This window comes from Mobula birostris, chromosome 5, assembly GCF_030028105.1.
Source record: "Mobula birostris isolate sMobBir1 chromosome 5, sMobBir1.hap1, whole genome shotgun sequence".
Classification (NCBI taxonomy): Eukaryota; Metazoa; Chordata; class Chondrichthyes; order Myliobatiformes; family Myliobatidae; genus Mobula; species Mobula birostris.
This window is the reverse complement of record NC_092374.1, coordinates 118,422,352-118,440,369: the sequence shown is the minus strand read 5'-3', so window position 1 is coordinate 118,440,369 and position 18,018 is coordinate 118,422,352. Positions and strand designations below refer to the sequence as shown.

General features: G+C 42.7%; 1 protein-coding gene across 1 annotated transcript in view; it reads left to right on the top strand.

Annotated features, from left to right (window-relative positions):
• Positions 1–18,018, top strand: part of LOC140197951 (low-density lipoprotein receptor-related protein 1-like) — a 2,495,129-nt gene that overhangs the window by 1,184,102 nt on the left and 1,293,009 nt on the right. The window contains exon 15 of the mRNA XM_072258609.1: positions 1,910–2,019. Coding sequence (XP_072114710.1) covers positions 1,910–2,019 — 110 coding nt within the window. The remainder of the gene's footprint in view (positions 1–1,909; positions 2,020–18,018) is intronic.

Below are 18,018 nucleotides of genomic sequence, written 5' to 3'. Positions count from 1 at the left end.
CGATGTTGTCATTTAAAGTTAAATTGGTTATGGTCTGAGTGCAGGTCGGTGGGACTAGGTGAGAGTAAGAGTTCGGCATGGACTAGAAGGGCCAAGATGGCCTGTTTCGGTGCTGTAATTGTTATTTGGTTATATGGTTATATGCTGGGAACTGTTTTTGCCAATAATGTGTGCATTTCAATCTTCCCAAAATTGTAGGCCTGGACTTCTGTCCAAATGTGTTGAAAGTCCGCATGGATTTGTGAAAGAAAAATCATGTCTGACGAATCTCATAGAATTTTTTGAGGATGTAACTAGTAGAGTGGATAGGGGAGAACCAGTGGATGTGGTATATTTTGGATTTTCAAAAGGCTTTTGACAAGGTCCCACACAGGAGATTAGTGTGCAAACTTAAAGCACACGGTATTGGGGGTAAGGTATTGGTGTGGGTGGAGAATTGGTTAGCAGACAGGAAGCAAAGAGTGGGAATAAACGGGACCTTTTCAGAATGGCAGGCGGTGACTAGTGGGGTACCGCAAGGCTCAGTGCTGGGACCCCAGTTGTTTACAATATATATTAATGACTTGGATGAGGGAATTAAATGCAGCATCTCCAAGTTTGCAGATGACACGAAACTGGGTGGCAGTGTTAGCTGTGAGGAGGATGCTAAGAGGATGCAGGGTGACTTGGATAGTTTGGGTGAGTGGGCAAATTCATGGCAGATGCAATTTAATGTGGATAAATGTGAAGTTGTCCACTTTGGTGGCAAAAGTAGGAAAACAGATTATTATCTGAATGGTGGCCGATTAGGAAAAGGGGAGGTGCAACGAGACCTGGGTGTCATTATACACCAGTCATTGAAAGTGGGCATGCAGGTACAGCAGGCGGTGAAAAAGGCGAATGGTATGCTGGCATTTATAGCGAGAGGATTCGAGTACAGGAGCAGGGAGGTACTACTGCAGTTGTACAAGGCCTTGGTGAGACCACACCTGGAGTATTGTGTGCAGTTTTGGTCCCCTAATCTGAGGAAAGACATCCTTGCCATAGAGGGAGTACAAAGAAGGTTCACCAGATTGATTCCTGGGATGGCAGGACTTTCATATGAAGAAAGACTGGATGAACTGGGCTTGTACTCGTTGGAATTTAGAAGATTGAGGGGGGATCTGATTGAAACGTATAAGATCCTAAAGGGATTGGACAGGCTAGATGCAGGAAGATTGTTCCCGATGTTGGGGAAGTCCAGAACGAGGGGCCACAGTTTGAGGATAGAGGGGAAGCCTTTAAGGACCGAGATTAGGAAAAACTTCTTCACACAGAGAGTGGTGAATCTGTGGAATTCTCTGCCACAGGAAACAGTTGAGGCCAGTTCATTGGCTATATTTAAGAGGGAGTTAGATATGGCCCTTGTGGCTACGGGGGTCAGGGGGTATGGAGGGAAGGCTGGGGCGGGGTTCTGAGTTGGACGATCAGCCATGATCATAATAAATGGCGGTGCAGGCTCGAAGGGCCGAATGGCCTACTCCTGCACCTATTTTCTATGTTTCTATGTTTCTATTTGGCATGTAGACTGAGATGAGATTACATACCCAATTTGCAGTTTGCTGCTCTGGGTACTAGGTTGAGCTTATATAAAGTGTATCAAATATGCTCTGTTCCATAATAATGAACCAGAGTCTTTAACAAAATTGTATGAGATATTGCACTATCCAGATGTTGGACAATGGAAGAGGAGGATTACAGTACTTAACTTTTCTCCACAAAATTGAGTATAACAAATCTATTTTTTACAGTATTTCAGTTATAATAGGATACTATATTCAGAATATTTATAAAACCTTTGCTAATTGCAGAGATATTAAACCAAGCATGTTTATCAAATATGAACAAGTCCTTTAACCATAGTTTCTGACTTCGTGCTTTATCTTTTCAGGTGAAAATTCAACTCGGGGAAACAATGGTGGATGCAATGGCTTGTGTTTAATCATCCCTGGAGGCAGAGTTTGTGCTTGTGCTGATGGTCAATATTTAGATGAGGACAATGTTACCTGCAAACGTAAGTTCATTATTTTTATCTCTCTTTCCAATTGTCATTAATGTTTATTTTTAAACTTTATCCCTATCTAACCTGGACTTTACAAGAAGATACTGTACAAAGTTAAGGAAATAATTGAAAAATTAGCAGATCTTCTTTGGCAGGCCTTCTGGTCTTGCGGTTTCTGACATGGCGAGTCAGGCTTGCTGCACTCAGGGACAAACAGTTTAATTTGTTGATGATTTATGTTTGTTGCAAAATTATCGGCGAGCATTCACACTTTGTACCTAATGATGGAATTGAAGCAGCTGAAGATGGCCAGTCATAAGGTCACAGAACTCTGGCAAAGATGCCATGAAGGGAGGATTGACTTTCCACATTCTCTGTATGGAACAGGTTATATTTTGTTCTATTATTTTACTAACTTCCTGGGAAATTGTTCACATTGTTGTGTAGATGCCAGTATTGTAATTTTATTGGACTTGGCTGGAGGTACTATTGTTCTGGAATATAGGTATACAGTATGAGAGCTGGGATGTTATGTGACTACAGCCCACAATATGTTGCATTCAGTGCAGTTGCTTCTTGATATTAAGGGATTGAATGGATTCATCTGGAGATTGGCTTCAGCGATGGCAGTGATCTCAGGAGGGAATCAATCGGGTTCACCTATTTGCCATTTCTTGTGAAGTTGGTTGTGAATTCATCAGCTATTTTCTTTTGCCCTGCATTTGTATGCTGTACTCTACCTCACTGAATATGAGGATGTTTAAGACCCCAGGCATCCTGAAGATCACAAACAAAATGCTGGAGGAACTCAGCAGGTCAGGCAGCATCTATGGAAATGAATAAGCAGTCAACGTTTCAGGCCGAGACCCTTCTTCAGCACTGAAGTGGAAGGGGGAAGACACTAGAATAAAAAAGGAGGGGTGGGAGGGGAAAGAGTCTAGTTGGATGGTGACAGGCGAAGACAAATGGGTGGGAATGGTAAACGGCTGGAGAAGAAGGAATCTGGTAGGACAGGAGAGTGGATCAGAGGAAAAAGGGGAGGAGGGGGGACCCAGGGGAAGTGGCAGGGAGGTAAAAAAGAAGTAAAAGGCCAGAGTGGGGAAGAGAAGAGAGGAGGGGGAGGGAAAAATGTACTGGAAGGAGAAATCAATATTCATGCCATCAAGTTGGAGGCTATCCTGATGGAATATAAGGTGTTGGTCCTCCACCATAAAGGTGGCATCATCTTAGCACAAGTAGAAACTATGGACCGACAGGTCGGAATGGGAATGGGATTGAGAATTAAAATGTTTGGCGATCGGGAAGTTCTGCTTTTGGCGGATGGAGCATAGGTGCTCAATGGAGTGGTTCCCCAATTTACAATAGGTGTCACCAATGTAGAGGAGACCACATTGGGAGCACCAGACACAATAGATAACCCCAGCAGGTTCACGGGTGAAGTGCTGCCTCACTCGGAAGGACTGTTAGGGGCCCTGAATGGAGGTGAGCGAGGAGGTGATTAGGCCACTTGCAGGGATGAATGCCAGGAGAGAGATTAGTGGGGACGAATGGACAAGGGCTTCGTGGAGGGAGAAATACCTGCGGTAAGTGGAGCGTGGGGAAGGTAAACATATGTTTAGCGGTAGCATCCCTTTGGAGATGGTGAAAGTTGCAGTTGATGATGCGTTGCTAATCATTGATGCCTCTGAGGATGTTAGAAGGTCCCTAACAAATTCAAAATACATTTGTGCTCCTTTGTTCAAGCAAAATGTTATGGATCCAGGAAACAGGCAATCTTAGATATGATAGTACGTTTTGAGAACTGCTCCTTAACCTCTCTTTTTCAATTCTGGTGAAAGATCTCCTACCTCAAGTGTTAGCTGCCTTCTCCTTCCACTTGACTTGACATGATTTTCCAGCATTTTTGTTTTTGTAACAGGCCATGCAGCAAGTTTAATAATAGTGATGATAGAATAGCGTAAAATGTGTTGGGTATGTGACCAAGTGGTTAAGGCGTTAGTCTAGTGATTTGAAGGTCACTAGTTCAAGCCTCAGTTGTGGCAGCATGTTTGTGTCCTTGAGCAAGGCAATTAACCACACGTTGCTCTAGTCTGTGTGAGGAGTGGCGCCCCACACAGACTTCCAATCTGTACCTTCTAAGGCATGAAAATGCCTGACGCAGGCCTCTCATGGTCATTCCCCTTCCCTGATGATAGAATGATAAAATGATAGAATAATTTCATTTGAGAGAACTTGGGTTAAAGACCACTGTGTTTTTAAATTAAATTAAGGTAGCTACAACAGAAGGCAGTGGCTGACCCTGAAGAAGGTAATTCGTGACATTAATTGATCTCAATGCAGAGAAAAGATTGAAAGGGAGGGTTGAATGAATTAGAACTAAGCAAGGTTGTTAAGGAGAATAATAGGTAAAAAGTAAATGTAAAAAGGTAAAAGTTAGCAAAAGACAGGGAAAGCAGGATAAATACAGAAGGAATGGAAGGCATAAAAAATAATGAACAGAGGAAAAATAAACTGAGGGCAAACTAGGTAGGAATATAAAAACTGGAAATAAGCATCTCCTTTAATTGTAGGAAGAGAGAGACACAAATGGATATTGTCTGCTTATCCACCCTCTCCCAACACACACACACACACACACACACTTTTGTATCAGTCTTTTGTTTCTCAGAAGGTTGTGCCTTCACAGCTGCTTGCTATGGGGGCAGATTACTTGGGTACATTTAAGGCTGGGACATGTAGATTTCTAAACAACAAGTTATGTAAGAGTTCAGAGGAAAGGGCAGGAAAGTTGACTTGAGGAACATTGGATCAACTATATTCTTGTTCAATGGTGGAGCAGGCTTGCAGACTTTTCTTGTGCCATTTGAGTAGTTTATGTGGTCCTTATTTTATGTGGTTAAATGTTTGTTTTCCAATGTCCACACAATTAACTGATTCAAATTCCACACCTGTTAATGTTCCCTTTTCCAGGGTAGGGGAGGCCTAAACTAGGAGTAACAGATTTAGCATGAAAGGGGAAATGTTTGAAAGAGATGAGGGGCAACTTTTTCATGCAGATGGTGGTGGGTATTCAGAATGAGCTATCAGGCAAAGTGGTAGAGGTTGGTACAGTAGTATCATTAAGAAGCACTTGGATAGGCATATGGTGGGGCAGGGCTTAAAAGATATGGGCTGAATGCATGAAATTCGGACTAGCTGAGTGGCCACCATGGTCAGTATGGGCTGGTTAGGCCGAGGTGCCTCGGTCCATTCAGCATTGTTCATAGTCACAGTCATAGTCATAGTCATACTTTATTGATCCCGAGGGAAATTGGTTTTCGTTGGTTGCACCAACTAAGAATAGAGTATAAATAAAGCAATATAAAACCATAAATAATTAAATAGTAATATGTAAATGCCAGGAAATAAGTCCAGGACCAGCCTATTGGCTCAGGGTATCTGAACCTCCAAGGGACGAGTTGTAAAGTTTGATGGCCACAGGCAGGAACGTCTTCCTATGATGCTCAGTGTTGCATCTCAGTGGAATGAGTCTCTGGCTGAATGTACTCCTGTGCCAAACCAGTACATTATGTAGTGGATGGGAGTCATTGCCCAAGATGGCATGCAACTTAGACAGCATCCTCTTTTCAGACACCACCGTGAGAGAGTCCAGTTCCATCCCCACAACATCACTGGCCTTACGAATGAGTTTGTTGATTCTGTTGGTGTCTGCTACCCTCAGCCTGCTGCCCCAGCTCACAACAGCAAACATGACAGCACTGGCCACCACAGATTCGTAGAACATCCTCAGCATCGTCCGGCAGATGTTAAAGGACCTCAGTCTCCTCAGTTATATGATATATGACTTTCTATGGTGTAGTTTGTTCACAGGCCTCTGAATTGTTGGTCCAAACTCTGGACTATGAGCCTTGTCACTAAATTGCCATGCCATCTCTGTTCTTTCCTGTAATTCTTAATATTTTTTCTTATGCATCTCTGGGTGTAAGCATATACATAAAATTCAACTTTAAGTGAGTGTTTCCATTCATTTTCTCAGAAATGACAGAATTTCTATGCTTTTGAAAGCCAAATTGAGTGTAAAGAAGATCAAAAGTGATATTTTCTCAAGAACACCATCTATGTATCAAATAGGTTATTATGGTGCCATAACAGATAGGATCGTGTAGTCCATTATTTACATCTGTGAGCTCAATGCAAGTGTAAAATGAGCATGATTAGATTAAGTTTATGGTAAGATGCAATTCTATATGATTATCTCAGCTTCTTTATTGGAGTCAGAATGTTATTATTGAGAAGTTCAGTCACCCATGAGGATTTGGTCATAAATGTTCATTTGGCAGACCAGCTCATAGGAGATAACTTCCCCCACAACCCATGAAACAATGACAAGTGGTGTGTCAGGCCAAACAGGTTTAAGAGGGCTGGGCAGGTCTTTTGTTTCCAGCAAGCTGAAAAAATTGTAAATGGTCACCAGATAGCCAGCAATCAGCAGCCCATGAGGGAAGTTTAAAATCACAATTGCCATATTTTCTCTGTGAGAAGTCACAAGGCATTAATAAATCTGCAGCTGAGCAGCCTGATATTTGATGTTAGGGATTCCAGGCTGTCCCTAACTTCAGAAATGTATGAAGTTCAGTCAGGGAAAAAATACAGGAAATGCTTTGGATTGGAAACCCAAAGAAATCTGAATTTCACCCAGGGGTTTGTTGTCTTTGTAATGAACATGGGATAATTTAGAAGAAATAAATAGTGGAGGATAATAAAGGAAGGAAATTGTGGATTTCCATTTCCTTAATAATATGACAGATATTGTAGCTACTGACTATAAAATAAAGGTTTAATTGACATTGACAGTATAGGGCTTGCCAAAGAGAAATCAAAAAGAGATCTAGAATCACTTAATGTCCATTGCCACGGATTCTTTGAATAAAACATTCCCTTAGTATTATCCCATTGACTATTTTTCATCCACTATAACTGCCTACACAATTATATAGCACCATTCCCCTTTTTTCCCATTTATATTCTCCCTTAGAGCAACTTCGATATTAAGGTAATGTTTTACTGGGAGCTCTTGTGTAGGGTTCCCTGAAGGTTAAATTGCAGGTTGAGTCAGTGGTAAGGAGGGCAAATGCAATGTTAGCATTAATTTCAAAATGTAAGAGCAAGAATGTAATGCTGAGGCTTTATAAGGCACTGGTCAGACCGTACCTGGAGTATTGTAAGCAGTTTTGGGCCCCTTACACAAGAAAATATGTGCAGGCTTTGGAGAGGGTCCAGAGGCGGTTCACAAGAATGATTCTGGGAATGAAAGGGTTAATGTATGAGGAGCATTTGATGCCTCTGTGCCTGTATTCACTGGAGTTTCGGAGAAATGGGAAGAGGTATCTCATTGAAACCTACTAAATATTGAAAGGTCTGGATAGAGTGGATGTAGAGAGAATGTATTGGGTGAATGTCGGATCAGAAGGCACACCCTCAGAATAGAGGGACCACCATTTCGAACAGAGATAAGGAGGAATTTCTTTAGCCAGAGGGTAGTGAGCCTATGGAATTCATTCCCACAACTGGCTGTGGAGGCCAAGTTGTTGAGGAAATTTTAAGCGGATGCTGATCGGTACTCATTTAGTCATGGCGTCAAATGTTGCAGGGTTAAGGCAATAGAATGGGGTTAAGAGGATAATAAATCAGCTGTGATGGAATTGTGGAGCAGAATTGATGAGCCGAATGGCATAACTCGGCTCCTATATGTTATGGTCAAAGGCCAGCCTTAATAGTGCAGCAATCTGCTCAGTCTGGATTTTCTCTCGGCTGTTTCACAATCCTGAATTGCACCCGTAAAAATACCTTCAGTACAGCCTTGGTTGCAGAGGTTACTTTAGAAACGCAAACTGCTTTTTTCATATAGCATCCATTAGGGGAAAAAAGCCATCAAGAGAATGAGCAAATGGAATTTGGAAACAACGGTTTCAAAGTACCTAATTTTAAAAGTAGTTTGATCTGAATTAGAAGAAAAGTTTTTTTCAGAGGAGTTTCTTTCAGACGGAGCTACTTATTCCCACAGGAAGTACTGACAACATAAAATGCCAGAAGCATGAGATTCCAACAACTATGAGGTATATATCTTCATAAGATCTGAGCCAAATCAAATTCAATTCTCTGTTGATGTCAGGACTGTGACGGACACGGTGAACGTTGTTAAGCAACTGCAAACTGATTTTTGCCTATCATTCGATGCTAGAAAGTCTGCTTGCAATTGATAGTGATTGTTATCATGTAGAATGTGCCCCATTGTCACCTTGCCATTGTTTGCAGTTATTTGTGATAATAGCAGAGCGCACTTAATGTTATTTCTTCAGCGGTTTGACCGGGCATGACTGTGCAAGTGCATGGACGTCAGCCAGTGAGAACAGCGAGAAGAGTTTAAAGGGAGACAGTTATTTCTTCAGCAGTTTGATTGGGGCACAACTGTTCAAGCACGTGGATGTCAGCCAGTGAGAACAGCAAGAAGAGTTGAAAAGGCGATAGTTTTATAGAGCAGGCACAAGAGGAGCGGGCGATGGAGTAGAGGGAGACAGAGTTGGAAGTCTTTGGCTCAATGGGGCTTAGCCATTAACGGGTTGAGGCCAGGTATGTTATCTATGCAGAATACAGACAGGAAGTATGTGTGTATTGCGCTCGGTGTCAGATGTGGGAAGTCCAGGATTCTTCCAGCCTCCCGGACTGCCACATCTGCACCAGGTCATCTAGCTGCAGCTTCTTAGGGACCATGTTAGGGAACTGGAGATGCAGCTCAATGACCTTCATCTGGTCAGGGAAAGTGAGGAGGTGATAGAGAGGAGCTATAGGCAGGTAGTCACACCGGGACCTTGGAGGACATATAAGTGGGTAACAGTCAGGAGAGGGAAGGGCAGGAGCCAGATGCTAGAGAGTACCCCACTGGCTGTACCCCTTGACAATAAGTATTCTTGCTTGAGTACTGCTGGGGGAAGCAACAGTGACTGTGCCTCTGGCACAGAGTCAGGCCCTGTGGCTCAGAAGGGTAGGGAAAGGAAGAGGATGGCAGCAGTAATAGGAAACTCTACAGTTAGGGGGTCAGACAGGTGATCCTGTGGATGCAGGAAAGAAGTACGGATGGTAGTTTACCTCCCAGGTGCCAGGTTCCAGGAAGTTTCTGATCGTGTCCATGATATCCTGAAGTAAGAAGGAGAACAGCCAGAGGTTGTTGTACATATTGGTACCAATGACGTAGACAGGAAAAGGGAGGAGGTCCTGAAAGCAGACTACAGGGAGTTAGGAAGGAAATTGAGAAGCAGGACCACAAAGGTAGTCATCTTGGGATTAATGCCTGTGCCACATTACAGTGAGTATAGGAATAGAGTGAGGTGGAGGATAAATGCGTGGCTGAGGGATTAGAGTAGGGGTCAGGGATTCAGATTTCTGAATCATTGGGACCTGTTTTGTGGCAGGAGTGACCTGTACAAAAAGAACAGGTTGCACTTGGAACTGAGAGGGATCAATATCCTGGCAGTGAGGTTTGCTAAGTTTGTTGGAACAGTATAACTAGAATTGCTGGGGAGTGGGAACTGAACTGAAGAGACAGAGGAAGGGGCAGCTGGCTAACAAATAGAGAAAGCTTGGAGGCAATATAAGAGGGCGGATAGACAGGTGATAGAGAAGGGATACACTCAGACTGATAGTTTGAGATGTGTCTATTTTAATGCAAGAAGCATCATGAACAAAGCAGCTGAGGTCAGAGCATGGATCAGTACTTGGCCATTACAGAGACTTGGATGACTAAGGGGCAGGAATGGTTATTTCGAGTGCTGGGCTTTAGATGTTTCAGAAAGGACATGGAGGGAGGCAAAAAAGGTGAGGGCGTGGCACTGTTGATCAGAGATAGTGTCACTGATGCAGAATAGGAGGAAGACATGGAAGGGTTGTCTACGGAGTCTCTGTGGGTGGAAGTTAGGAACAGGAAGGGATCAATAACTCTACTGGGTGTCTTTATAGACCACCCAATAGTAACAGGGATATCGAGGAGCAGATAGGGAGACTGATTCAGGAAAGGCGTAATAATAACAGGGTTGTCATGGTGGGAGATTTTAACTTCCCAAATACTGATTGGCATGTCCCGAGAGCAAGTGGTTTAGATGTGGTGGAGTTTGTTAGGTGCATTCAAGAAGATATTTTGACACAATATGTAGATACGCCTACTAGAGGAGAGGCTGTACTTGATCTGGTATTGGGAAATGAACCTGGTCAGGTGTCAGGTCTCTCAGTGGGAGAGCATTTTGGAGATTGAGATCACGATTCTATCTCCTTTATCATAACATTGGAAGGGGTTAGGAACAGACAAGTTAGGAAAGCGTTTAATTGGAGTAAGGGGAAAAATGAGGCTACCAGGCAGGAACTTGGAAGCATAAATTGGAACAGATGTTCTCATGGAAACGTACAGAAGAAATGTGGCAAATGTTCAGGAGATATTTGCATGGAGTTCTGCGTAGGTACGTTCCAATAAGACAGGGAAACGATGGTGGGATACAGGAACCGTGGTATACAAAGGCTGTTGTAAATATATTCAAAAAGAAAAGAAGAGCTTACAAGAGGTTCACAAAACTAGGTAATGGGCGAGATCTAGATGATTATAAGGCAAGCAGGAAAGAGCTTAAGAAAGAAATTAGAAGAGCCAGAAGGGGCCATGAGAAGGCTTTGGCAGACAGGATTAAGGAAAACCCCAAGGCATTCTACAAGTATGTGAAGAGCAAGAGGATAAGATGTGAGAGAATAGGACCAATTAACTGTGACAGTGGAAAAGTGTGTATGGAACAGGGGAGACAGCAGAAGTACTTAATGAATACTTTGCTTCAGTGTTCACTACGGAAAAGGATCTTGGTGATTGTAGGGATGACTTACAGCGGACTGAAATGTTTGAGCATGTAGATATTAAGAAGAGGATGTGTTGGAGCTGTTGGAAAGCATCAAGTTGGATAAGTCACCGGGACCAGACGAGATGTACCCCAGGCTACTGTGGGAGGCGAGGAAGGAGATTGCTGAGCTACTGGCGATGATCTATGCATCATCCATGGGGATGGGAGAGGTTCTGGAGGATTGGAGGGTTGCGGATGTTGTTCCATTATTCAAGAAAGGGAGTAGAGATAGCCCAGAAAATTATAGACCTTATAGAAGTGAGTTTTACTTCAGTGGTTGGTAAGTTGATGGAGAAGATCCTAAGAGGCAGGATATATGAACATTTGTAGAGGCATAACATGATTAGGAATAGTCAGCATAGCTTTGTGAAAGGCAGGTTGTGCCTTACGAGCTTGATTGAATTTTTTGAGGATGTGACAAAACACGTTGATGATGGTAGAGTAGTAGATGTAGTGTATATGGATTTCAGCAAAGCACTTGATAAGGTACCCCATGCAAGGGTTATTGAGAAATTAAGGAGGCGTGGGATCCAAGGGGACATTGCTTTGTCAATCCAGAACTGGCTTGCGAACAGGAGGCAAAGTGTGGTTGTAGACAGCTCATATTCTGCATGGACGTCGGTCACCAGTGGTGTGCCTCAGGGATCTGTTCTGGGTCTACTACCCTTCATGATTCTTATAAATGACCTGGATGAAGAAGTGGAAGCATGGGTTAGTAAATTTGCTGATGACACAAAGTTGAAGGTATTGTAGATAGTGTGGAGTGCTGTCAGAGGTTACAGCGGGTCATTGATAGGATGCAAAACTGGGCTGAGAAGTGGCAGATGGATTTCAACCCAGATAAGTGTGAGGTGGTTCACTTTGGTAGTTCAAATATGATGTCAGAATATAGTATTAATAGTAAGACTCTTGGCAGTGTGGTAGATCAGAGGGATCTTGGGGTCCGAGTCCACAGGACACTCAAAGCTGCTGCGCAGGTTGACTCTGTGGTTCAGAAAGCTACGGTGCGTTGGCCTTCATCAATCGTGGGATTGAGTTTAGGAGCCGAGAGGTAATGCTGCAGCTATATAGGATCCTGTTCAGACCACACTTGGAGTACTGTGCTCAATTCTGGTCATCTCACTACAGGAAGGATGTGGAAACCATAGAAAGGGTGTGGAAGATATTTACAAGGATGTTGCCTGGATTGAGGACCATGCCTTATGAGAATAGGTTGAGTGAACTCAGCCTTTTTTCCTTGAAACGATGGAGGATAAGAGGTTACCTGATAGAGTAGTATAAGATGACGAGAGGCATTGATCATGTGGCTAGTCAGAGGTTTTTTTCCCAGGGCTGAAATGGCTAGCATGAGAGGGCACACTTTTAAAGTGTTTGGAAGTAGGTACAGAGGAGATGTCAGGGGTAAGTTTTTTACTCAGAGAGTGGTGAATGCATGGAATGGGCTGCCAGCGACGGTGGTGGAGGTGGATACTATAGGGTCTTACAAGAGCCTCCTGGACAAGTACATGAAGCTCAGACAAATAGAGGGCTATGGGTAACCCTAGGTAATTTCTATGGTAAGGACATGTTCGCCACATCTTTGTGGGCTGAATGGCCTGTATTTCCGTGTTTAAGGCTGTCTTTTAATTCAATGAAAGTTAGGCCCCACCAAAGATTAACTTTCATTTAAGGTTTTTTTTTAATTCTAAGGCACACAGTTCAATTTTCCAAGCTTCAGGGGGTGAAAGATATCCATGTGAGTAACAGCCCGTGGTCAACTACTGGTGCAATGCATCTATTTCTAAAATGAATGACAAAGCTTAATGGAAAGTAAGTCCTGCCTGTCTGCTGTGGCCTTTAAAGACAACAGAAGAACAATATCCACCATTCTTATTGTCACCCTAAATTACATTATCACTATAGCAAAAAGTTATTTTTAACCTATAAATCACTAAATCAATATCTGACATGTTTTGCTTTTGAGGTCGAGACAAGAAGACACTTGAACAAAGGCACTAATACAATACTGCCTCCAGGATAAATTGATGAAAAGTTGTCTTCTTCCTGTCAGGCAGTTCCTTGGAATCAAGTATGACTTACTTCTACTTCAGCTCAGTAGGTCCTGAGGCCTGGAAGTCTGATGTGGGACCTGCAGACAGCATACTGCATGCCTGCTGGTGCACGTGACTGGATTGTATAAGATGTAGTATTTTTTTTTTTACTGTTTATGCTGATTTCTAGCCCACTTCGAGTAAAAAGGACTCACGACCTTCAATAATATCCCGAATGTCCCTGTTTCCTTTGACTGCTTAAATCAAAGAAGGATGGGAATTTTCTCCTTTTGTTGTGGAGAACTTCCTTGAACCATCTTTTCTGTATACCTGGCACTCTGATGCCCTGAAGGAGCCCCGGGAATTCCCATGTTAGATATCTGATGTTAGGAATATGAAGTACATTGCACTCTAAATCAGAATTGATGGACTACCACTAGGGCTGGAAATGATAGATCCAGAGATGACCCTGCGGTTGAGTCACTTGTCCAGCCACTGAACTTAAGAGGATCATACAGAGCCGATGCTGCTGGCAACTCTCATGCACTTTGAGATGTGTGTTGTAGGTAATCCATGTTTTAGAAATGGGGAAAAAGACACGACTGTCCAGTATATCACGAGATCTGAGCTGGATCTGTGGACTTGAAATTCAAGCATTCTTTTCTTCCGATTGTCTGAGCATGTTTTAACATTCAGAGGGCCAAGCTAAACTTCTTCATTGACGTTTTCATTATGGCAAATATCATTAAGGACTCCCGTCACCAAGGACATACCTTGTTCTCATTGCTACCATCAGGAAGGAGGTACAGAAACCTGAAGGTACACACTCAACAATTCAGGAGCAGCTTCTGTCCCTCTCCCATCCAATTTCCAAATGGACATTGATACCATGAACACTACCTTACTCTTTTTAATTTCTATTCTTGCACTAATTTAATTTAACTATACACTTACTGTAATTCACATTTTCTACTATTTTATATTGCATTGTACAGCTGTCACAAAGTCAACAAATTTCACAACATAGTCCAATAATTAAACCTGATTCTGATTCTGGAGCAGAGGCTGTGACGTTCCAGTGGGAGATGGAAGGGCAATCTTTCTGTGGTTATTACATCCTATTTCTCTTTTCTTGACAATGTTCACATTACAGGACCTCTGAGGTTCCTGATTTGTGCCCCTCTTCCAAAATCTGGGAGGAGAGTTTATGAATTTATAACGAACATTCATCTCTGCTAAGTTTTGTAACGTTTGTTTTTGGAACCTTGTTTTTCAAAGTGTTTGCTCCAATAAGGCATCAATGCCTCCCTTTCACTGATAAACTCTCTTCCCTTTGCGGCTCTCACAGTATGGCTCCTTTGTTTCCTTGTGCCATAGATGGTCTTTAAAGTGCTGAAGATTCTGCATGTTTGCTGAATCCCTTGCACTCTTCCCACACAAAATCTGACTTTGGTCACAGGCTTTTCATTGGACTTCACTCTGTAGGTGCTTGTAGATTTGTTCTTTATACTTTAAGGTGTGGGGGAGTCTCCAACAAAAGAACATCTGTGGTTAGTCAGCTCCTGGATCTTCTGGTGATTCTCGCCAGACCAGTAGTAGGCAGCCGTCGATCCCAGGGGATCATGGGTTTGCGCCTCTGGTGGACTGTGTCCTCTCCAGGGTGCAAGCCTGGGTGGGAATATTTGAAGAACCGGCTGTTACCCATGCAGCAGGTCCCTGTCTCCACGACACTGATGTAGTCCAAGGGAAGAGCAAACACCGATACAGCTTAGCATCAGTGTCATCGCAGAGGTTGCTGGAGTGTAGCTGTAAACAACATCAAACTGCCTTAGGGATCCCGGCTCCGGGTTTCTTTCTCGGAGTTTACTCCTGAAGCCTTTCCTGTGGGTGGGAAGGGCCACAAGGCAGCGGAGGTTTGAAATCAGAGTTTTCCTTCTCCTAGGCAGGCTGCCATCCAAAGCAACTGTTTTTGAGACGCCAGTGGTCCGCCTTCGACCCTTCTTTTGTCAGTAGAAATAGTTCCGCCTGGCCTTGTATCTAAGCTATATGTAAAGGCCAAGAGTTGGACTTGGTTGTCAGAGGTTGTTAAAATGGGCGCACGCCATGAGGAGCACTTTATAGATGATGGGAGCTTATTCCCACTACCACCCCCCGCTAAGACAACCTTATAAACTCATCAGACCAGTTCCACGTAAAGTAGTTAGCAGTCTCTCTGCTGGACGATATTAGTTCAGATGCTAAGGACGCTCTGTAGTTCCTATTGGGGGTTGTCAGATTGTCTCTGAGGTTTTCTTTGTCGTGGGCTTCAGAAGTGCAGCATTGATTTTCTTGTTGCAGTGCTTCTGTTATTGCAGCTATTTTGGGGTTTGGCTGTCGTTGGTTAAGCTGGATAAGGAGATGGTGACCTCCAATGTCATCAGTACCTGTTTGGATGCAGTTGGGGCGGACATTTCTGAACCCTTCACTTAGACCAGGCGTTCCCAATCATTTTCATGCCATGGACCAATACAATTCAGCAAGGAGCCCAAGGCTCCCAGGTTGGGAACTGCTGACAAAAACATAATATAGCAATTCCCAAAGGGTTTGATCAACATTGTTGCTGTGAAGTTTTGAACTTGTCTTTCTGATGAAAATAATAAACAGCAGGTGAATTTCAAGAGATACAACAGAGAAACAGGCCTTTCACCTTGTTGAGCTTTCATTACATCAGTCATCCATTTTACACTGATCTTAAATTAATCACATTTTTAAATCATTTTTAATTCATTCCACATTCCTTTCAACTAACCACCCTGGATATTTCCCCTGACATAGACTCTAGGGGCAACTTACAGTGGGCAATTAACCTAACAACCTGCACTTGCTCAGTATATGGGAGAAAACCAGAGCACCTGTTGCAAGCCCGTAAGAAAGTGCAAACTCCACGCAGATATGACCCAAAGTCACAATTAAACTGAGGCCCCTGGTGCTGTAAGGCTGCAACGCTCTACAAGCTGCACCACTGCCCATTTATTTGAGCATTCTTGTCCTTTTGATTAAAGAGCTGTGGAAATCTTACAGAATTGTTGTTCACCCAGACAGTCTGTGGTTTCTCATGAATGAGAGTCCTAAATGTCTCCAGATATCTGAAGGATAAAGCTTTTTTTACAAAATAAAAACTTGTGAATAAATTTCTATTTTTAGAATAGAAAATGTACAAAAGCGTGCCTTTTTATTTTCTTCCTAAATTTGGGCTACTCAAAAAAAAAAAAAAAATCGGAGCCCATACAAACATTTTAGGTACTGATAATTCACATAACTTCTTTCCCTTAAATCAGTGATTCACAAAGTGGGTAATTTCACACCCCCATCCCCGGGGGCAGTGAGTTACTAAGGGCACAATAAAGGTAAAGGGGGTGGTGGGGTAGCAAGTGGCAGCTGAGGGATGATAGACTCAATTTAATAAATTAATTACTTATTATAAGCATTTGATGCTCAGTGCTGTATAATTTATTAAATTGATCACCTGATCTTTTGCTAACTCAGCATTCTCTTAGACTTTGCTCAAACTGTGCTATATTCACTGAAAAACAAAGTGACACTTCTGTATTTGGCAAACCATGAGAAATCTGGACTGAAGAAATCGTGTTATTTCTGGGCCCAGTCTGAGCACTATTGCCATTCACTACTGTAGTAAGTGTTAGCTAGTACGATTCCCAAACTCTAATCACACAGTGACTCAGTTCCTGTGAATTAGGGGATGATGTTCAATGGCATAAAGTATCTGCCTTTTCTAGTGGTCTTGTCCACATTTCTCAAGCCCATGACACAACTGAGATATCACCAACCCACTTTATGTATCTTCAGGTAAGGATTAAGTTTTGCCTGAGCTATGATATGTCAAAAATTTACACTTTATTGATCACAGTGCTTGAAGTTGGACTTAAACAATAAGCAGTTGACTGTGATATTGATCCATAGCAAAAATGGCACAAGCAGACCAAACAAAAAAAAAGTGCTGTGTGGATCTTCTAAAATATGGATGTATACCAGCACCAAACAACCAACAACAGTCGATGTGTCTGTAGTGTGAAGAAGTTTTTTTTTGATTATGAAGACACGCAATCCTCTTTTATTGTCATTTAGTAATGCATGCATTAAGGAATGATACAATATTTCCTCCGGTGTGATATCACAAAACGCAGGACAGACCAAGACTAAAAAAAACTGACAAAACCACATAATTATAACATATAGTTACAACAGTGCAACAATACCATAACTTGATGAAGAAGTCCATGAGCACAGTTCAAAGTCTCTCAAATGTCCCACATCTCATGCAAACAGGAAAAGGAAGAACTCTCTCTGCCATACCGACCACAGTCGGACTCTGGGTCATCCGAAAACTTCGAGCTCTGATCAGCTCTCCAACACCAAGTACGGAGCGCCATCTCTGTCCGACTGATTCGACCTCAATCTCGGTCGCCAACAGCAGGTAAAGCCGGGGATTTTGAGGCCTACCCTCCTAAAGATTCCCGACCATGCAGTAACAACAGCAGTAAATGAGTGTTTCAGAAATTTCTCCAGATGTTCCTTTGTGCTTTCATGTCCTTCTCCATCAAATCAGAATTGTCCACGGCCCCTATTTAACGGATACAATATCATTTTTCACCGGAGGGCTGCACACGCATGGTGCGCTGCTCTCTCTCCTCCCACAGTTGAAATGAGGCAATGAAACTGTCTATGCTTCATGGACATTTGAAGAGAATGCACTCTGATAAAGCGAGCAAGAACTCGGCTCATTTTCAGTTACTTCATAAAAACTTTCAGAAATGGAAAACATTTCAAAACATGCTTGCCAGCACTTCACAACAAAACCGTGATGGCTTGCATGTTTTATACTACTTTTTAATGCTCATTGCTAAATCTGGAAAGCCCCATACAATTAGAGAAGAACTGATTCTGCCAGTAGTAAGGGAGGTTCTGAGTATGGTTCACATGAGTGATCAGACCAAATAATTAAAGCAATTTTGCTCATCGACAATTCTGTTCAAAGATG